At 36.5% G+C, this 20,349-nt stretch overlaps 2 protein-coding genes across 3 annotated transcripts in view; one reads left to right on the top strand and one right to left on the bottom strand.

Moving 5' to 3' along the window:
• Positions 1–20,349, top strand: part of IFT74 (intraflagellar transport 74) — a 38,049-nt gene that overhangs the window by 508 nt on the left and 17,192 nt on the right. The window contains exons 1-12 of one of the 2 annotated variants that reach the window (XM_074569203.1): positions 17–128; positions 911–1,051; positions 1,486–1,621; positions 2,452–2,500; positions 3,350–3,448; positions 3,614–3,674; positions 4,141–4,200; positions 5,275–5,336; positions 16,403–16,541; positions 17,560–17,622; positions 18,554–18,697; positions 19,352–19,392. In XM_074569203.1, coding sequence (XP_074425304.1) covers positions 935–1,051; positions 1,486–1,621; positions 2,452–2,500; positions 3,350–3,448; positions 3,614–3,674; positions 4,141–4,200; positions 5,275–5,336; positions 16,403–16,541; positions 17,560–17,622; positions 18,554–18,697; positions 19,352–19,392 — 971 coding nt within the window. In that variant the 5' untranslated portion in view covers positions 17–128; positions 911–934. Of the gene's footprint in view, positions 1–16; positions 129–910; positions 1,052–1,485; positions 1,622–2,451; positions 2,501–3,349; positions 3,449–3,613; positions 3,675–4,140; positions 4,201–5,274; positions 5,337–16,402; positions 16,542–17,559; positions 17,623–18,553; positions 18,698–19,351; positions 19,393–20,349 lie in introns of those variants that run through there. The other variant, XM_074569204.1, reaches the window with a different exon arrangement.
• LRRC19 (leucine rich repeat containing 19) lies at positions 6,673–14,455 on the bottom strand. The gene is given in 7 exon segments (XM_074570478.1): positions 6,673–6,825; positions 6,828–7,025; positions 8,150–8,359; positions 8,524–9,034; positions 10,516–10,608; positions 13,179–13,283; positions 14,360–14,455. Coding segments are annotated over 7 exon segments (1,338 nt in total). The 3' UTR covers positions 6,673–6,700.

Genomic DNA, 20,349 nt, shown 5'->3' with positions numbered 1-20,349 from the left:
GAGGCACGCTGGGAGATGTAGTCAGTCCCTCGGCGGCCGGAACGAGATTTCTGACTCTCGCGATGGCCGGGCGCTGGTGGTTGCTGTGATACCGGCTCCGTTGTCTGTGGAGGCTTTAATGGCTGCCGGTGAGAGGAAAAGGCTGCGCCACCCGGGAAGCGGGATCGACGCCTTCTTGCGGCTCCGCTGGGCTTGCCGGTTCTGTAGCTGGGGCCGCTGGTGCTGTGACCTCCGCGCCTGCCCGGCTCCAGAGGCCCTCAGCCTATCTGGGGGCGGGTGTTTATCTCCCTGGGGGAGCAAGGATACTTCTGCCCCGGGGGAGCAGGGGCACTTCTGCTCGTTTGGGTCGTGGCCGACAGTTACGGCATCTCCTAGGGCCCACCTGGCAGCCTCAGCCATTGAAAGGCTGTCTCTGTGTGGCTCTACGGCTTGGAGGGGAGCTCCTCAGGGGGCTGGTGAAAGCGACCGGGGTTTGTCGGGTTAGCGCAGCCTGGGTTTGCGTTGGTGACTGGTGATGCTTGAAGGACTGTCCCCAGATAGACGAAATGGGAATTTACAACAGCAGTTCACTTCCAGGTTGTTTCATGAGAGACTTGAATTCTATGAGTGAATGCTGAAACAATAAATGCGACAAGAATTAGCAGTAATTACCTGTTTAACCATATAAACAGTACTAACTAAGTACTGAAGAGGGGCAGCTGTCTCACCTTACTGATGGAGCTTCTGTGTTCCTTTCTGAGCTCTTTTTCTCTCTCGTACTGTGCTTTTTCAGTAGGGAAGTGCTTTACAAGTTTCTAAAAAAAGCTAAGCTCCTTTTAATAAGATGAAGAATTAAGGTTTAAAGAGTTGATCTGTGGTAGTTTTAAAGAACTTGTGCAAATTAAAGGACAATTTCTATCCCTCTTTCCAGGGAGAAGTTCAAAAGGGAGCAAATATGGCCAGCAGTCACAGACCTCCAATAGCTCGTCCTTCTTCAAGAGCAGGAATAGGGCTGACTGCAAGGCCTACCTCTTCATCAAGGACTCCATCAGCAACCAGAATAGGAACAGGGGTATGTTAAAAAATTTGAACATGAGCTTCCATATATTTAGATTTCTATCAGGTTTTTTGAGTGATTTTTTTTTTTGTACCATGACTGGAGTGATAGGTTCTCAGGAAGAATTTTAAGATTATAATTTTTTACAGAGTTTTATTTTCTAATTTTGACTGAAAGAGTCAAGGAGGTCTTGCATCAGGAGTTCACCTGGGAGACTGTAATAGCATTAATGTTGCAGAGAGAGGGAACAATGAACAGCTGCTTAACGGTAATTTTTTGCCCTTCTGCAGCAGACATTTGACTGAAGCTTTGTCTACCTGAAGAGATGTAAATGCTAAAAGATTCTTCTAGGAACAGTATAGAGACAAACTTAAGTTTTGAATTGCTTTGGCAATTGCATAAATTCATAATTCAGAGTTGGGAGGTTAGTGTTTTGTTGTTTTTTGTAGATTCCTCCTAGTACCTCAAGACCTGGTTCTCGTGGTGGTTCTTCAACTACCGGAGGAGTCTTATCATCTCAGATTAAAGTGGCAGACCGTCCAGTGACTCAGCAGGGATTAAGTGGAATGAAAACTGCAATAAAAGGTATTTTTGACTGAAAATAGCTATCAAAGTGTCTGCAAACGTTTTAAAGGAATATTTAGGTTTTTAAAGGAAAACTTCGTTGCTGTATAAATTGCAGAGTGAATAGCTATGATTAATAGGAGTAGAAGAAAGGAAAGGAAGATTAAAGCATGCCTCTTATTTTCTTTGCTCTTGGCAGTCAGTTGAAGACAAAGGCTGTTCTGTGCCTTAGCTGTATTTAAAAATCGTTCAAAAGAATAGAACAGGATAAATTGTGTCTTCTTCCGGCACCGCAGACTAATTAAAATACTGTGTTATATAGTAACTGTTCATATAGCTGAAAAGTAATCATAGAATCATAGAATTGTTAGCATTGGAAGGGACCTTAAAGATCATCTAGTTCCAACCCCCCTGCCATGGGCAGGGACACCTCCCACTAGACCAGGCTGCTCAAAGCCCCATCCAGCCTGGCCTTAAAAACTTCCAGGGATGGGGCTTCCACCACCTCTCTGGGCAACCTGTTCCAGTGTCGCACCACCCTCATGGGGAAGAACTTCTTCCTAACTTCCAGTCTGAATCAACCCATGTCTAGTTTCAATCCATTCCCTCTGGTCCTACCATTACCCGACATCCTAAAAATGTTTAATCTTCACAAGATTTTTAATGTTTATCTCCACAAGAGTCTAAAATGAATTTCTGCCTTCATTTGTTTTAATGAGGTAAAATCTATTTAAGAACACTGAGAAGGTGGCAGTTCTCTGCCTGCAAATTCTGCAGATTGTTGTAATAATTTACAGTTCATCAAAATCAGTTGTTTTCTGACAAAATGTCATCTTATTCTCCTTTGATAGGTCCTCAGAGACAGATAATGGATAAAACATATTACCTTGGACTACTGAGGTGTGTCTTAACAACACATTGAAACTGCAGAAGTTTTAATGCTCTGTTCCCTTTCTGACTTGAAGTTTGTTGTGCTTAACAATAGAGTGGGATAAGTGGTGTTTACTTACAATGAAATCTGTCCTGTTAAAAGAGTTAAGGTCATTTTGCATATAGTTTGTAGAAGGAAAGGAATGTTATGCTTATTTCCAAGTACAAGTATATTCCTTTGACATTTTGTTACTAGGTTTGCTAAGTGAAATGCACTCCCACAGCATTAGTAGAAGGAGGGTCAGTGATTTTGAACTTCTACCTGTAACGCTTGATAGGTCTGATAGCTCCATTTGTAAGAAGTAGCATTACAAACTAAGCGCTTTTTAGTGTACATTTCAGGTGGTTTACTTGAATTATACATTGTGATAACGCTGACAAAGGCAAGGCTTTGCAGAAACTGTATTGCATGAGCTACTTTGTCTGTTGATCATATTGCAGTATTGTATAATGAGTCCTAAAATATGTCGTTTTAAATATGGACGTTACCCACATTCTGTGGAATGATACTGTGATTTTTTTCCTGTCCATTTGAGAATAATTCATATATGTTTCACCATTAGGGACAAAAAGCTAATTAAAACATTTTATTTCATATCCAGGTTTTCAAACAACTACTTGTGATTTTATCTAATAGAACCACTCTGCTTTTTTCCTCACTTATCCAGCTCTTCTTTGAAATACTGATTTGAAACACAGTGCAGTGTGAGAAAGAGATACTGATTGTGTATCTCTTGTAGTAAAATAAAATTTCTGTTCTATCTATGTTTTCATTGTCCATTCAAATATTAATGATCCTTTTGGTTTATTTTTTTGCAGAAGCAAAACAAATGAACTCACAACAGAAATTAACAAGTTACAGGAAGAAGTAGAAATGTACAAGCAAGAGAAATCTGTCTATTTGTCATATGAAAAAAGGTGAGATGTATTGCAGCTAATGCAGTGCTAACTTTCTCAGTCACAAATCTAGTCTCAGGTATTGTTCAGGCTTCAAGGAACCATTACATAATTCTTTTTTCATTCTTCTGTTTTTACATGTACAAATCTTCCCATATTAAATTTGGCTTTTTGTTTTGTATTTAGGGCAGAGGCTTTAGCTGGTGAAATCAAAGACTTTCAAGGTCAGCTAGCAGACTACAACATGGTATGCTGCTGTCAGCTTTTGATACTGAGTGCTCTCCCTTCTCTCATTTACTTTGTACTGCTTTTGTTTTGCTTCAGCAACTTTTTTTATTGACATTCTCTGTAAAAATGTACTGGTTAATACTGCTTTTTTTCAGTTTTTGGAAAGGAAAAAGATGGAAACTAAGGAAAACAAAAAAAAAAGAAAGTGTACTATACATTAGGACCATCAGTTGCATATGGATTTAAGAAATTACTGCTGCATAGTATTTGTGGCTGTTGTACAGCTACATACAATGATGATTATTTCTGAAAACTGCATGTAATCTATTAAGATACCCAAAACATGCTTTTTCCATTTGTAATAACAGAAAATTACTGTGTTTTCATGAGCACTTTGTAAGTTGCTACTTACTTGTCTGATTTTCTTGTTTGTAATTAAAAAAAAAAGGAGAACAGTAAGAGCTTGGAATTCTGTCTTATTTCAGGTTGTGGACATACTTAACACTAATACGGATATAGCAGAAGTGATTCGAGATTACAATATGGTAAGAATTAGGATATTTGCCACGTTGGAACAGTGAAAGTGGTGTGTGTTACATTCTTGGTGCTTCAAACATGTGACATATATAAAAAAACCACAGCACTAATTTAAAATTTACCCATTTTTCCACTTAAATTAACCATAATATTGGCAATGTGTTTGTAGTGAAACAGTTGTCTTAGGTGTTGCATTACCAGCCCCATGATAGTTTTCTGTGTTTTAAATTTGAGAAGGCTGTTATCCCAACCCAAATTATGAGTCTTATAAACATATTCTTTATTTGACTTGGAAGCATGGAACACTAATCTTATGAAAAGCAAATTCACTAGACTACATTGCCTTGTAAAGCTGCCTGGTTGTCTGGAAATTTAGTTCTCTTTTGTCTTCTGCCTTTTAAATGACTTCAGTGTAATAAATATTAGATAGGTCTCTGACATTGCCAATCACAAAATCAATGAACTTTGTTCTTCCTTCGCTTTCTCTATTTTCTAACACAGTTAGAGTGTTCTGCTAAGTATTAAGGCACGAATGGCATTAAGCATGTCCCATTTCCTATGGTCACTTTGTCCATAACCAAAAGAAACTAGCTTTAGAAAAGGTTATTTTGGTAGCTTGAAAAACCACCTCGGTGTTTTGACCAAGAGACAGCTTTTTTTTCCCCCTGTATTTAATTGAAGAACAAAGTCAGAATGACTGTGTCATAAAGAAAATAATACTTTGCAAGTGTTACATTTTCATTATTTTCTGTAGACTTAAATTGTATTTTACTAAGTGTTCCAGGAACAGATCCCATAGTAATAGTAAGTGAAGTGATTTGTTACAAACCTGATTGTGTTTCTTTTTCAAACATAAAGACGCCTTCTTACTTCCTTTGGTTTCCATTGAAGAGTGCAATTTTGGAAGGTCTTTCTTAATTTTCAACCGTGAAAAACCTCTGTAGCAGGTGACCTCTGCTGCTTCTTCCTCTACTGCATTTTAAGCAATTTTGTGGTCATTTAAAGGAAACTTTGAATTTGTGTATAAAATTTGTGTCTTTATTATTATATGTTATATTAAAATAGGTTTGGTTTTTTTTAAGTTAAAGGTTCAGAATGACCGAGATGCTCAGAGCGTGGATAAAATTTTCACAGAAAGACAAGCGTAAGTACATGAAGTGCTTGCTTCTTAAGTACTTGCTTCCCCGAAGTTGTTAAAATCATAACTGAACTTGGCAAAATCGAGGTGTTACCTAATTCAGAAGTTCCTTAACAGCGCAATGCATACCACAAGCGATAACTGAGCAATTTCAAGATGATACATCAGTGCCAGGCTGCAGCTGGAGTTTCCAGCTTTAAACTCTTCTGAGTAATCTGCTGTGGAAGTACTTGCCCTGTCATCCAGGAGCAGTGAGGTGTCAGTGGAGACTTCCTGTCTTCTGGCAACCTGCTGTCAAGGTCATGAGTTTTGGAGGTTGTGTTAAGGAGTGGCAAAGTGGGGAAAGCAAGCAGAAGTGGGAACTAGAACGGTGATTCTTGTATGGTGAGGATAAGGGTGTGTGGAGGGGAAGATGAGGACAGTGAGATGCTTGCAGTAAGAATTTGTAAGCTGTGAGAATGACTTGTGTAGTGATAGTTTGAGAGGGTGAGTTTCTGAGATGTTTAATTTAGGGACAGAAGATGTGCAGGAGAAAGAGATGTGATCCTGCTTGTTGCCAGTAAGAGCAATCTCAACGTTGAGATTTTATGTATAAATAAGCACTTTTAAATAACAATTTACCATTTAATAATAAGTCACTTTTAAATAATACCACAGTTTTCAACAACTCACAAATGTGTCTGTTCTACACTTGAATGCATTTTTAAGTGTCAAAATATGAAGAGAAAAAACTTGATTCAGTAGCAAACTAAGGCATGAAGGCACTAGATATGCAGTAGTGATACTTTATCATTGTACTGTATGTAGAAACATTCAAGGGAATGGAGCATTTGGTCTTTCTTGCTCTGCTAATTCAGGTGAAAAAAACCCAAATGCTCTGTGTATGTGTTGGTTTTGCTTGATAGACTACTGAGCTGTGACACCATTGATTTGGTGTCCATAGTCCCCAGTCTGGCTGTGGTCTGCTTCAACATTTTAGAGAAATTACTTTTCCTTTCTGGACTTCTTCGCATAGAAAACATTAGTGATTATGCCAGCATCACAAGCTATTTTGCAAAGACTTGTTCATGTTAAGCAATATACAGTAAGCGCTCCTGCCCTGCCATGAATAACCAAATACGTTTTTATAAAAGGTGGATTATGAGTATTTTTTGCATGTCTTGAAATATTTGCTATGACAGTATGCAGCATGCACAGCACCACATTTTTTGGCTTCATGATTCATGCAGCAATACCTTGTTACGGATTTGACAAGATGAAAGGAGATGGACTGCTTATCTTCATTTTGTATTGTATATAAGTAGTGTAATACGGAAGTACAAATGTACTACAGTTTTGAAAAGTCAGATCATCATCCATTGTTTGAGACATTAACTCTCCTCAGTTACATAAGAATCTATGTATTTATCCTCAATAAATCCATCTTCCCCAGGAACAAATGCATGAATCTTCTCAAATATCACTATGGGCTCTTCATTATCTGTACCCGATACTGAGGAGAGGAACTCATGTCAGCTGAGAACTCCTCTTCAAACATCTCCGAGTCATTTTCTTCCAGACGACGGTGACTGTAGCTGATCAAATAGTGATACCATGTTGGGCATTTTATAGCAGTAAAAATCAGGAGAGTAGTGCTAAGGACAAACCCTAGAACACCCGCTAGGAAGGTCCAACTTTTGCCAAGAGGTGGTAAATCTTTAAAACAGACAGGAAAAAAAAAGAAGTCACCTTCATGACGAATACCAGCAAGAATGATTTTTTTTTTTTTTTGTAGTTAAACTTGAGAACTCACAAAATAAACAATGATAGGGGAATTACTGAGTGTCTCCAAAGCTTTAGTAAAATGTTATTGCTATGTTATTAGGGAGTCAGTAACATCACTCAGACCAAAAATGCATATATTTACTATATCCTATTTATATCCTATTTACTAGCAATATAAATCCACTATGCATATTTATAAAAAATAATATTTTCAAGTTAGATAAAGTTATAGGGACATAGAAAAGATAAAATAATCATTTTTTTCAATATTTAAATTCCAAAATAGGCTTTTTGAAAAAAAAGAAAAAACAGCAATTGACTTCAAATTCTATTTCCCAGGCTTAAATTTCTGTATGGTGATGATGTCTGCACCCTAAAACATTACATCTTCTGTTTGGTGTATCCTTTCAATTGTGTTTCTTTTATAATAAAAATTTCAGTAGCAAATGAAGTATGTGGCAGTGGTGGCTTTATGGAGAGTGATATTTCTTCTGCTTTAGCCAGAAGCAAGAAGTAAAGCATTTCAATAGAGGAGAGTGGAGAAGAACATTAATTTACATGTAAGAAAAAAAATAATTGACATTACAGAGTGAGGATGGAATTAACATCAAAAGGTGAAGAAAAGTAAGGAGGCTATCACTGAAGTTTTTAAAGAGTATGACATGGGCGCATATGTGAGGGCACTGTGAGTTGAGGGCAGGAGTAAAATTAATTGGCTTATTCTTTCACATTTTAAGAAGCAGCTACGTCTAGAAAGCAGTTAGTTTGGAAGAAGTAATTGAATTTTTGTAAAGACACTTCCTTAGTTCTGTTAGGCAGAAATCTGGATCATTTGAGAATTCAAGTGTGATTTATCTATTTTGAACACTTACTCAGTAGAGCTTAACATTCATCATAATGTGTGTACAGTCTACCAAAACCTGGAAGTATACTGGTACCGTAGCCCTGGCTTTTATGGAAGAATTACAGTGTACTGGGAATACAAAACAGTATGAAACCATGGAACAGCAAATCAAACAGCTTGTAAGCAGTAAGGCAAAACATGAGTATATTACCTGCACGTGTTCTATTGTTTTCAGTGATGTTGTTTGGCATCTGAGTTGTTAGTAAGGCACTGCTTTTAACCTTAATGGCAGAAGTGGAAGTTACAGTGTTTTCTAAAGAAGCTTTTTCAATTTTGCAGTCATCTGGTTGGATAACTGGTGTCTTGATGGAGAGTTTTTCCATGATTTTTGGGAATGTACATGTAGCGTTGTCTTCATTTGCTGTGAATGTGAGCAGTGGAAAGGTTATGAGAGATTATTAATTGGCGCTGTAATTACTGCAAAATACAGATAAGTTGATGGTGGATATTATCCAGATCAGGAAAAAACAAGATAAGGCTGTTTGATGTAAACAAGCGTGAAATGCTGCTGTTACCAAAACTTACCCATTGTCACACTGGGGTCCTTTAGCCATATTTGTAAATCAAGGAGGTCACAGGAGCAGTTCCATGGGTTTCCAGCTAAACCGATTTCAATCAATTTAAAAGGTGATTTTATATGAAAAGATTTGAGAAGGTTATTCTGTAGATTTAAAACTGTCAGACTTTTTAGAGAGGTAAATACATCTGAATCTAGTTGAGTAATCATGTTATAGGATAGATTCAACACTGACAGTTGATTTAACCCTGCAAATGCCGCTTTATGAACTGTGCTAATATGATTGTTGCTGATATCCAGAATTAGAAGTTCTGTCAGATTGCAGAAACTGTTATTATGCAGTACAGTAATCATATTTTCATTCAGATAAAGTTCAGTGAGGTTAATAAAAGTTCGAAGAATCTCTTTGTCACTATGTTTTAAAGTGATTTTATTATTTTTGAGGCTTAATTTGGTAACATTTTGGAAAAGGCCAGTGGGGATATCAGAGAGGTTCTTTCCAGACTCCTCACAAATGACCTGTTGAAAAAAAGAGAATGACAACAATTAAATACTGTGGGGAGGTCCAGTGATGAAGGTGTCTCAGTGATGAGTATTAAGGGCATGAAAAATCTTTCTTGTATTTTTTAATGCCAGCTTTAAAAGAAAAATTTTACTTCTCTTCATGTAATTTTATTTATCTTTTTAATATACTCATGGCCTGGTGATACAGGGGAATGAATCCTCCTAGTGTACACAGACCTGAAGTTCCAGATCGCTTAGTGCTTAATCACTGTCTGAGATGCAAGAATCTTTATGTGATGATCATGCAAAATATAACCAGTGTGGCATGCTATTTTGGAATTAGTAGGGCTGTTTGTTTTAGAATTCTGTGTGAAGGTTGGCTGGGTAGAAAAAGGATTCCTTTCCCACATAATCTGCACAGAAGGTGTCATAGAGGAAGTGGATTCAAGGCTGAAAATTAATTAAAATATGCTTTTTCAAAGGTAATGTTTTGTTTTAAAAACAGCTGTGTTTAAAGCATCTTTGGAGCACACCTTCAACAAAACATTTTATATATATTTTTATTATTAATATAGCACTTTAATTAATTTTGGTTTTCTGGGTCAAAGTTTAGCATAACTCAGTTTTACCAGGTTTGAGAGTGTTTACTCTCAATACCTTGAAACATTTTCGTTTCCTGAAAACAGTAGATTTCTTTTTATGTATGTGTATGCATCACTGCAGACTATAGTTTAGTGTCAAGGTACTGGAACTGGCTTTAAACGAGATTGTAACTACTGGAAACAGTTTGGTTTTGTTATGACTCTTCCTAAATAAGCAGCCTATGTTCAGCGTGTCTCTGCTGTGAGCAGGTTGAGTCTAGATGGTTTATTTAAAAACAAATGTAGATGGAGTGCCTTTTCTACACCGTGTATATCCATTGTGTGTTTCTTTGTTCTTCATGTTTTTCCCAAAGATGAACAAGCAGTAGATACAGTACTGGACCTATAGGCAGTGAGTCAGAGCAAATAGTGCAATACCAGTTTTATCACTTGACTGTTAATCAAGGCTTCTTCCTTGTATTCCATTCCCCAATAAATACAAAACCCATTAAATTTATCTCTGAAAAAAACTTTAAAATTTCTTGTATACATTTGGACGTGACTTGAGCAAGTGCTAACTCAATAAATCTCTCTAACTTGAGCAGCAGTTGGCCTTGTCCAAATAACTGTTGCTTTTTAGGACTATTCCAAAAAGATAAATGAGGCACTCCAGTTGTCTGGAGAGAGATTTGACTGGGATATAAAACCATCTCAAATATGTTTCAGTGTTATTCACCCACTTAAAATGACTGCCAGCAGCTCATTGTCAGTTTTGCAGAAAACCACGCCATCTTATTTGTCTCTGTGTGCTTCTTTCTTCAGGAATTTTATGGTTGCAAGGTAGTTTTTCAAATGCCTTTAGCTTCCAGTGTATGTTTCAAAAATAAGGATAATTTACATACATGTAAAACTTACAGTTTGAGAAGTAGTGTTGCAGTCAGCAGTGACTGGATTCAAAAACAGTGTTCCAGCCCAGATCACAAGCCAAGAGTGTTTCATGTTTAGAGCCTAGCAAAAAACAACACTTTTGTATACCAGGACCAGAATACCAGTGTCTTCTGTAGTGGTAGTTTAACATATTAAAGGATACAGTTATTTCAATGGTAATTTCATAAATTTTGTTCTACATAGGTACTACCAAATGTAAAATTAAGAGGAAAACCATAGGTTATCAGAATCAATGCATTCATCTTTCACTTAATTGACCCAAATTTAAAATCCAATAAGCAGACTATATCAACAAATAGAAAAGGACAAGTTAATAGACAACTATTTCATAAATCAATAAAACAAATTGACAGGGGTGTACTCATTAATATCCCTGTTAAAGCAATCGTGGGTACTGGAAGACTATCATAGGAGTAAACTGCAGAAAGTTTTCAGGCTTGCATGCTCTCCATAAATAATTTCTCTTGTTGACATAGACAAGAGGCAGAATACTGTACTAGATGGGTTTTTAGTTTATCCAGTCAGGTTTCTTTTATGTTCTTATGTAAGTTATAAAGCAGTTCTTGTGAAGTTTTAATTAGTAGATTGATATTCTAATCTCTTTATGATCCGTAATATGACATATATCATATGGCATAAACCTGGACCTCTGTATTATGAAGGTGTAGTTACTCTGATCTTTGGAACTAAATAAACATGGTTCAGTCTCTTGGATTGAACTGGAGTTCTTGTGCTGGAGTTTTTGTACAGATTCAAACCTTATTTTTTGAGACTTAGCAAAGCTTTTCTGACAAATGATATTCACTGTGACATTAACTTCTCTCAGAGAAAGTGTCACTTATCCATCCCCTTTGAATCGGGCGTTATTTGCAAGATATACTAATTTTGAACAGGAGTGTGAAACCATCACTGTTAGATGTTAAATCAGTCCCTGTTTATGCCAGATTTGAATTAAAATGTTATGTAAGAGGTAGATTATCCCTTCATTTTTCCACTTTTTCTTAAGCATCTCAAGAGAAAAGGTAGGGAGCTAAGGGAACCTCAGCGTCTCCTTCCCAGATTTCTATTTTCCAGATCAAAAAAGACCCAAAAGATGAAGTGTAGGATACTTGTTTAAAGTGCCTGTTGTATCTTAAGCTGTAGAGAGTATTCACTGGATTTAACAGAAAAGAGTTGGGGAAATTACATAAGAAAGCTCAATTGCGTGAACAATGCTAGATATAGGCACCCAGTCAGATTTTAAACTCCATCAATCCGTAAAAAGAGTGCCAGCAGTCCTTTGCTGATCAGTATGGGGTAGATGAGGTAACAGAACAAACTGGTCAAGTCTAATTGGTTTCTTCTGTACAGTTGTGTGTCTGAGGACTGACCTCGTTCACCTAGCTGAATCAGCCTGGAAACTTATTAACTTCTTGGGAAGACAAAGAAGATAAATGCCACTTATGCTGCTCTGATCCATTGTGCATTTCCAAGGTCTAAATTTACATTAAATGCAAAAAGAGTTCATAAACCTTTTGGTTTGATATTATCAGTACAGGGCGTACTAGCAGCAGCAGCCACTGTGGTTCCATATTAGGTATTGTTCTTGTCAGTGATAGTACTGGTGGCCTGCATACTGTATGGAGGCAGTTTTTGTGTCGCTAGTGGAAAAGGTGATGCATTTTAAGAATTTCCGGTAATAGACAATGTTAACAGTTGGGTCTCATGGCATACTTGGAATTTAGAGATATCTCTTCCAAGATGTTCAGAAACAGAGCACACCTTAACCAGGCAATCTAGAAGCACAGATTAATAGTATGGTTGTAGTTTGCAGATTTCAAGAAAAATACTGTCTTTAATGGGGAAAATCTATTAAAATATTATTTTTCAAGTTATTATTTTAAAATATTATCTGTAAGTCAATCAATAACAGTCAAGCTGAAAATGAAAGTTAATTTAAAAGTTTTCCAAAACTTCAAGCAAAAAGTTAATATGTCAGAATGAAGGGGATGTGATTAACTTGAAAAAATCTTTTCCTGTCTAAAAATTCACTCTACATATGTCTAAGCCAAAAACATAGTTCCTATTTTTTACTTTAGTTTCTACTGAAAAGCTAGTGTTTTCATATAAATTTGATTTCCTGCATTGTGTGTGGGGCAACCCATATAATCAATGGAAGAACAGGAAAGCATCTATAATTTTAATTGCAGTTTAGCTATTTTTAAGAACTGCTGTTTAAAGTAATTGCTTTGGAAAGAAACTGAGCCTGGCAATACATTTGCAATACCTTGACATTTCCTTGTAATTAGAAGCATTTCCTTAAGAAGTTTTCCTCAGAGAACTTTTCAAGATTTTATTGTTTAATAGTAATGTAATTCCTATTATTTTTTTTTACATTTGTAAAGAAAAAGGAAGATTTGGGGAGGTGATGGAGTTTACATAATCAGGTCATCTGCTTTTCAGTGAAGAAACTGACTGTTCCCTGACTTTCTACTGAACTACAATTTACTTAACTACTTGGCACGCCCAAGGTTCATAGTAATTCCTGAACTTCTAATGTATCTCAAGATGTATTTGTTTCCAGTCTAGCAACAAAGTTACACTGATAAATCTTTGCCTACATTTTGAAAAAGATATGCCAAATGTCTTACCTTTCTGTTGCTTCTTAGAGGCAGCCTATGTTGTGTAGATTTTTCAATGCACTGACAAGAAATAACGTGGTGCAATAGCACTTTGTTTTTGTTCAACCTTTGTACCTGATGAATAAGCAGGCAGTGTGAAGAAAAAAAAAACAAAACAAACCTAGAAAATCCTTAGCAAAAGATTGACTAGGTTGAGCAACTTCTTATAATCATCTTGGATTTAATTGGATCTGCAGCCAATAGGGAAGTCTAATAGTAGTATGCTCGAATGTCAAGTTCCAGGTCGCATAGGAAGCACTGAGTTAAAATGCCACTGGAAATTTACAAGCAAGTTGGGTTATAATCAATTAAAGACTTGCATTTTTTTATATGATCAGTCACCAAATGAAGAACATTTCAAGATATTTGCATACTAAAGATCTCTAGTAGTTAGTTAATCTGTGTTAAATTCTTGTGTTTTTGAAACATCAGTATCAGAGGGGCTGCGACGTGTAATATGTAAAGCTCATTGTTCACAAAGAATTATAAGCACTTAAAGTCATCTGTTATATGGACTATATTTCAGGAAGAAATTCTAAAAACAAAATATACTTGCTCTGATTTGGGAGCATGTCTATATGCAGGTTGAAAAAGTGATTATATTGATACACAAACACTATGTCCAATATCTTTTTTTTCATTGGTGCTCATTCTCTAAGTCTCATTCTGTACAATGCACAGCATCAAGCTACAAGACAGTTCAGTCCCCTCTCATTCTCCATTCCTCTCAAATGTGTGGCTGTAGAAACCATTGTACTTCACTATTCCTCTTTGATGTTGTTGCCACTTTGATATTTTTTGCTTATTATCTCAAAACAATCTGCAACTTTTTCAAGCCTCATCCCCAATTCAGCTTCATCAACAGTGTTCAATTCACTTGTTGTAATGGATTGTCTTCCTGTGACAGTCATTGCCTCTTAGAAAAACACTGAGTTTAAACCTTCAATCAAAAGGTTTCTACCAGAGAAGATGCATCACAGTTAAGTCAGACATTTCTAGTCTCAAGGAGATACTGGATCACCTTGAAATATTTAGCTAGGAAACATAAGAATATAAGAAAAAGAGTCTTGCCTCAGGTAGAGGGTCTACTCTCTAAGGTGTCCACACATGCTTTACTTTGTTGGGGCTTGCAAAGTAGGCTTTTTTCTTACTCTGCCATCCATACTTGCAGTCTCAGGCATAGATGAGAAAAATCCAGTAGAGTTTGGAGACGCCACTGCCCTCAACGCTGGCAGCTGCTTCCACATGGTGTTTTGGAACACAGGAGAAATACAGCAAGCAGTATTTTTCTCTCCCTCCCTAAATGCCCCAGTGATCTCTAGGAAAAGGCACCCTGTTGGTACTTAAAGACAAGCTCCCTGTGATCAGTACTGACGGTCTCTCCAGCTAACTTACATCTAGTGTGGAGGTTTATTCTGGAAATCAGCAACCTTAACATTTTCTTGAATTCTTCATTGCAATTTCTCTGTCTTCATTCTGTCATGTCTTCAGTTGGGCTTGATTTGAGAGAAAATGTCACTGCTCAGACCTTGCAACAGCTTTCATAGGCCCAGGTTGAGGGATGAGGAGCCTCCAATAAAGAAGGAACATGAAAGCTCCCTGCCAACACCCAGTTCCATGCCTTCCAGAGGTTCTTGAATCATACTACTTTCACAGCTTAAGAACATGCTTCACTTAAAAAATTACTCCTTTCCACTACCAAGCGTAACATAATTATCTATTCACAAACCAGTGTATTTACAATGAGGGACTCATTCTTTGGACTGGACTTGAACAAACCATTTTTACTCTCAAGAGAGGGTACCATTTAATGTCATGTTACAACCATCCAGTATTTCTTAGGCCACCCTAGTCCCGGTGCACTCCAAATTTGCCACAGAAAGTGGCAAATCACTTTAATTTGTTTCTTCATCATCAGACTCCAAAGCATCTTTGCAGCTTGGGTTGCTAACCTGACAGAATTTCTACTTAACATCCTCAGATTCCTGGAGATTACAGGTCTTTCTTGAAGCCAGTTGGAAGACTGGTTACATGTTTGAATCTCTTTTGGGAATTCCTTGGAAGTGGTGAAAACTATGGAGAAAGGCTGAGGGAGCTGGAATTGCTTGATCTCTAGAAGAGAAGGTTTAGTGGGTATCTTATCAAAGTAAATACCTGATGGGCAGGAGTAAAGAAAATGGAGCTGTTCTGTTCTCAGTGATGCCCAAGGGCAGGACAAGAGACAATAGCCACAATGTGGTGAACAGGAAATTCCACTTAAATGTAAGAAACAACTCTGTTTACTGTAAGAATAGCCAAACATCAAAAGGTTTTACAGACAAGTTGTGGGGGTCTCCATCCTTCAAGATACTCAAAACATGCCTGAACAAGACACTGACAACTCGCTCTAGGTCACTGTGCTTTAAGTAGTGGGGCTGGACTAGATGACCTTCAGCAGTCTATTCCAACACCGCTTTACTCTGCTTCTATGAAATTGTCATTATTCCCTTACCCTGAGATTATCCTTGTGCAGTTCCACTATTTTTCATCGTCTTTTAAGCCTGGGGGCATTCTTGGCTGCAATCATTGATCTCATAGTGTCAGTTACACAATTTAAAATTTTTGGTATCTTGCAACTCAAGAATAGTTCATGAAAAAATAGAAGAAAAATAAATCCTGAAGGAAGGTATACAGCTTATTTTGTCATCCTAAGTAGCAGAAGTCACTCCGGAAATAAGCAAACAGTTTAAACGGTCTTTCATGAACTGTGAAGGGAAGGTATCCTCCTCAGGGTGTCAAGAGTTTTTGTTAATTTCCATTATCTTTGGCTGTGTTCTCAAATTTTCTGACTCTAGCTTTTAGGAATTTAATAGAAATTACTGGACATTATATTCTTATTCCAGGAATTCACTGATTGAGAGCAACTGAGAAGGAGCAGTATATTTTTGCCAGTGCTGGGGACTATGCAAGTAGACAGAGTGGGAGTGTTGGAAAGTACTATGTGGGTACTTCTGCATTCAGTGATGTGAACGTTTACATAGCTAATCCATCTCCAGGAAGATTAGATTCAAGTAGGTAACTCCTTTTTTTAAAATATGTGGAGTTTTTATGTTAAAGGATCATTTCAGTGAGGCTGAAGGAATACCAGAGTTTGAAATGGGCACTTAAAATAAACATAATCTAGTAAACGTAATAAAAATGTTCTATTTTTACAGCACAGAAAAGTTAATTCAAGCTGTAGAAGAAGATATTGAACGTGAAAAGGTTGTAGCAGATGACATAATAAAAGACATGTCGCAGGAAAATCAAGCTAAATATATGGAAATGAAGGCTGCAAATGAAAAACTCTCCCAGGTTGGTTTGTTGTTTGTTTCATTGTACTTACTTAAAATGTTTCTCAGTCTGGCTCCATTGGTTCCAGATACAAATATCAAATATCCAGATACAGTATCAAAGAGCTTGAGAGTGGAGTAATACAATTAAAAATTTTCCGATATCTTAATCAATTGTACAGGTGCATGAAAAATAAATGCAGGGATTGACTAAAACCAAATACATTGTCTTTTTGTATTTATTATTTTAAGAACAAGTGATGTTCATCATTTTCCTTTTAAATTTGGGGACTGACGTGCAGATTTTAAAAGCCACTCTAGTGCTTAGATGTTTCATCATGTGTAAAAAGCAAGCAAAAGGGAAAAAGAACCCCAGCAAGTTTTTTTAATTCACTTGAGTAGAAAGTTTTCTTCCTGTGTACAAAAATGAATCTGACTGGGTTTTTTTTATTGTTCTTGTTGTACGTCTGAATGTATCAGAAAAATGAACTGGGGTTTGTTAAATTTTTGTGACTTCACTAATCCTAATGTTAACAACAGCAAATTTCTAGGTTCTCTGGGATCATCTAGCTTCAGCTATATAGTCTTAGAAAGTTTCTCTGTGTAGTCTGTACAGAGAGATAGGCATCTTTTAAGGCCAGTGCTTCCCAACTGTCTTAGGATGAACTGCATCACTAGTCAGGGCCTACCTGTTTTTTTTCAAGACTATGAAGAAACTGTTGTGGCTAGGTCACATTTCAGAATTTTATAAATTCTACCCTCAGTATGGATTTTCAGAAAAATAGTGGAAAAAGGGCAAACAGTTCTTTGGTTATAGCCCAACTGCAAATAACAGTGCTAAGAGTTTATTGGAAAAGTTGAATGCTAAAAGTAAGTGAATACTATATCTGAGTTACTTGGAGAAGCTGGACACAGTCTTGTCTTTTAGATTTTTAGTAAGGTGTTTTGCAGCGTTTTATGAAGACTAAGTTGTAGAACAAAAAAGTGGTTTCATCAAGTAGTGATTTTTATCTGAATTTTGCATTTTTTTTCCACTTCAGGAATTGATTGTTCAACAGCAGGAATTGGATGCACTAAGTGTAAAGGAGGAGGCTCTAAGAGCTGTATGTATGATAACAAGTCATCTCTGTACCAGTCTTTGCTGAACTCTAGTGTAAAAAATAATACAATAGAAAAATACCTATAATCATGCTCCTATAGGATCATGCCCTAGAATGGGAAGGCAAAGCTGCCTCTCTGTTTTCCATCAATAATTTCTAATTAGTTTTGGGTAAAAGTTGTTTTTGCTAGATGCCAAGTACAAAATTTTCATAGCAATAGTGAGGTTTCCTATATTTAGTTACTTTGTGGTTTCAAATGTTTTGTGTGACATTTGATTGACTTGGATTTACTCTCTGAAGATAAACATGAAATTATCATTCACATCCTTCTTAAGGATTTTCCTAATTTTCCAATGTGCTTTCAACGCAACACAGGATGTGTGAGAATGGTTTTCTTGTACCACATTCCATTTCAAAAGCAACTGGCATTTAAAGCACAAAGTGTTACCTGTTAAGACATTTTTTATCCCACATACATACGTAAACACAAACTTGTAATACACTGTCATATTGCTAGACCGAGGAGAATTTTCTTGTATTGGGTCTTTCATAGATAAAAGGATCTGTGAACTAAAACATACAGTCATGTATGTTTTCAGGAAGTGTATTCTTCAAATACCACTAGACATTTTTTCAGTCCTTTTGAATATTGTATATGGTTTGTGACCCCTAGAAATGATGAAATAGTAAATCTACTCAGAAAATTGGCCTGAGGATGAACTCATAAAGCAAGAAGTAGCTCACTGGGATATTTAATTCCAAAAAATGGAATATTGAGTATATTGATTATGAAGTTTATACTGTCTCTGTACTGTTTGTGACAAATAAGCTTCACTTTTGATGTATATGTAAGTGTTGCTTAACTAAAGCATAAGTTCTGCAATGCTGTCTTGCCATCTGAAAATAGCTAGCAGGTGTTTGCTGTTCCCAACAGGAAATAGCACACTCCCAGCTGAAACAGGAAGCTGTGCAGCTGTACGAAAAGCTCCATGAGCTCGAGGAACGTCGAGATCAAATGATTGCTGAGGATAAGAACATGGAGTCTCCACAGGAGGAAAGAGAGAGATTACTAAAGCAGGCAAGAACATAAAATATTATGAAGTAAAAGATTCTTTGAGTTAGTATTTTAAAGGGATGATAATATTTGAAAATACTTGTGTTTGGATCTTGCCTTTATTTGCTCTTTAAGCAGCATAAATCTTTTGAAGTGAAGAACAGTTAATAAATTGCATGGATGGGATGTTCTAGGTTCAGCCAAAACAAAATTGGCACAGTCAGCTTTTCAGATGGTTGACTTGTTCCAATTCATCATTCATGTTGGTGTGGGAAAACTGATCCTATTGAGCAATTCTATATCATAACTCCAAACAGTATCCCTGTGAGGTAGTAAGCAGATGTACAAATCCAGGAACAATTTAGTTAGTTGACAAAGCTCTTTGCTGTGTAATGTAGCTATCCATATATACTATATGGATTATTGGACTGAATGACACCGATAAGGATGTCTGATTTTTAAATGTGTATTGAGAAAGGAGGAGAAAGTTTGGAAGACATAACACTTCTATCACTTCTCTTCAGTGAAGAGCTGTTGTTGGACAATATGACAGCAGTTTGTGATTTCATATGCTGAGTTTCTATTCCCTGTATATGGAATTAAGAAATCTTTTTTGATTTTCCTTTTTTCATTTGTAGATTTCATTTTATATGTTAAAGTTGTTACACTTTTTTATAGGTTAAAGACGATAGTCAAGAAATAGCAAGCATGGAAAGACAGTGAGTAATCTCATTATACTGTTGCTACAAATTACAATTGGACCCTAAAGACAGGTAGTTGAATTCTATCACGTATTTCTATGGGCTTTTAGAACATCACCACATTTCTGAGCCTCTGCTAGTGTTAACCTTCCACAGAGAACAGAATATATCCTTCTGTTTCAGCTAAACAGCTTTTATAGTGATGGGACATTTAGATCTGCGTAAGAAGGTACGTCTATCCTTATGAACATGCCTTGGGAATGTAAATTGGTAATAGCACTGACATAAACTTCTTTAAGGCTGAAGAAGACATTCATCTATAAGAGCTACTGATCCGGGACATCTTTGAAGTTGAGCCTACATTACACTGCATCACATTTTGAAGAGTTAGTTTGTTATGTGTTCTTAAAACCCAAGAGTTACAAAGTTGCTTACAGAAAGTTCCATTCTAAAGAGAAACAGGGCATTGCTTCTTGATTCTTGGGTACTATACCTTTCTGAAGATCTGCCAGAAACTCTGGTAAATGTTATCGTAAATAGTAATGTATTGGGGTGGAGAATTAAAACAGCACAATATTTTTGTGATTTTGAGCCATTTGATTTCTCTCTCTGTACAGAAGAATTGAGATAATTCCTGAAATTTCCTAGAAACAATTTTAAATTGTTTTAAGCAGTATTCCCAACTGTAGTAATTGGTTAATTTTTAATGCATTGTCACCTTTGATTGGATAGTAAGTTGCTTAACACAATTTTTCGAAAGAAACAGTAACAGAGAATTATATTTGAGAATTTACATAGAATTTTTTTGAGGTAATTTCGTTTCTTACTTCAATTGATTATGTAATCAGTGTTTTACTTGGCAATTTCTTAATAGATTTTAGTGAACACATACATAATCTTTAAGGAATAGTTCCTTGTTGCAGTTTACCAGTTTGTTGTACCTCTGCAAAGCTGTATAGCAACCAGTAGAGGGAC

The sequence above is a fragment of the Larus michahellis genome, chromosome Z (assembly GCF_964199755.1).
Source record: "Larus michahellis chromosome Z, bLarMic1.1, whole genome shotgun sequence".
Classification (NCBI taxonomy): domain Eukaryota; kingdom Metazoa; phylum Chordata; class Aves; order Charadriiformes; family Laridae; genus Larus; species Larus michahellis.
The sequence above is the reverse complement of the archived record's forward strand: the minus strand, read 5'-3'. Positions and strand labels throughout refer to the sequence as shown.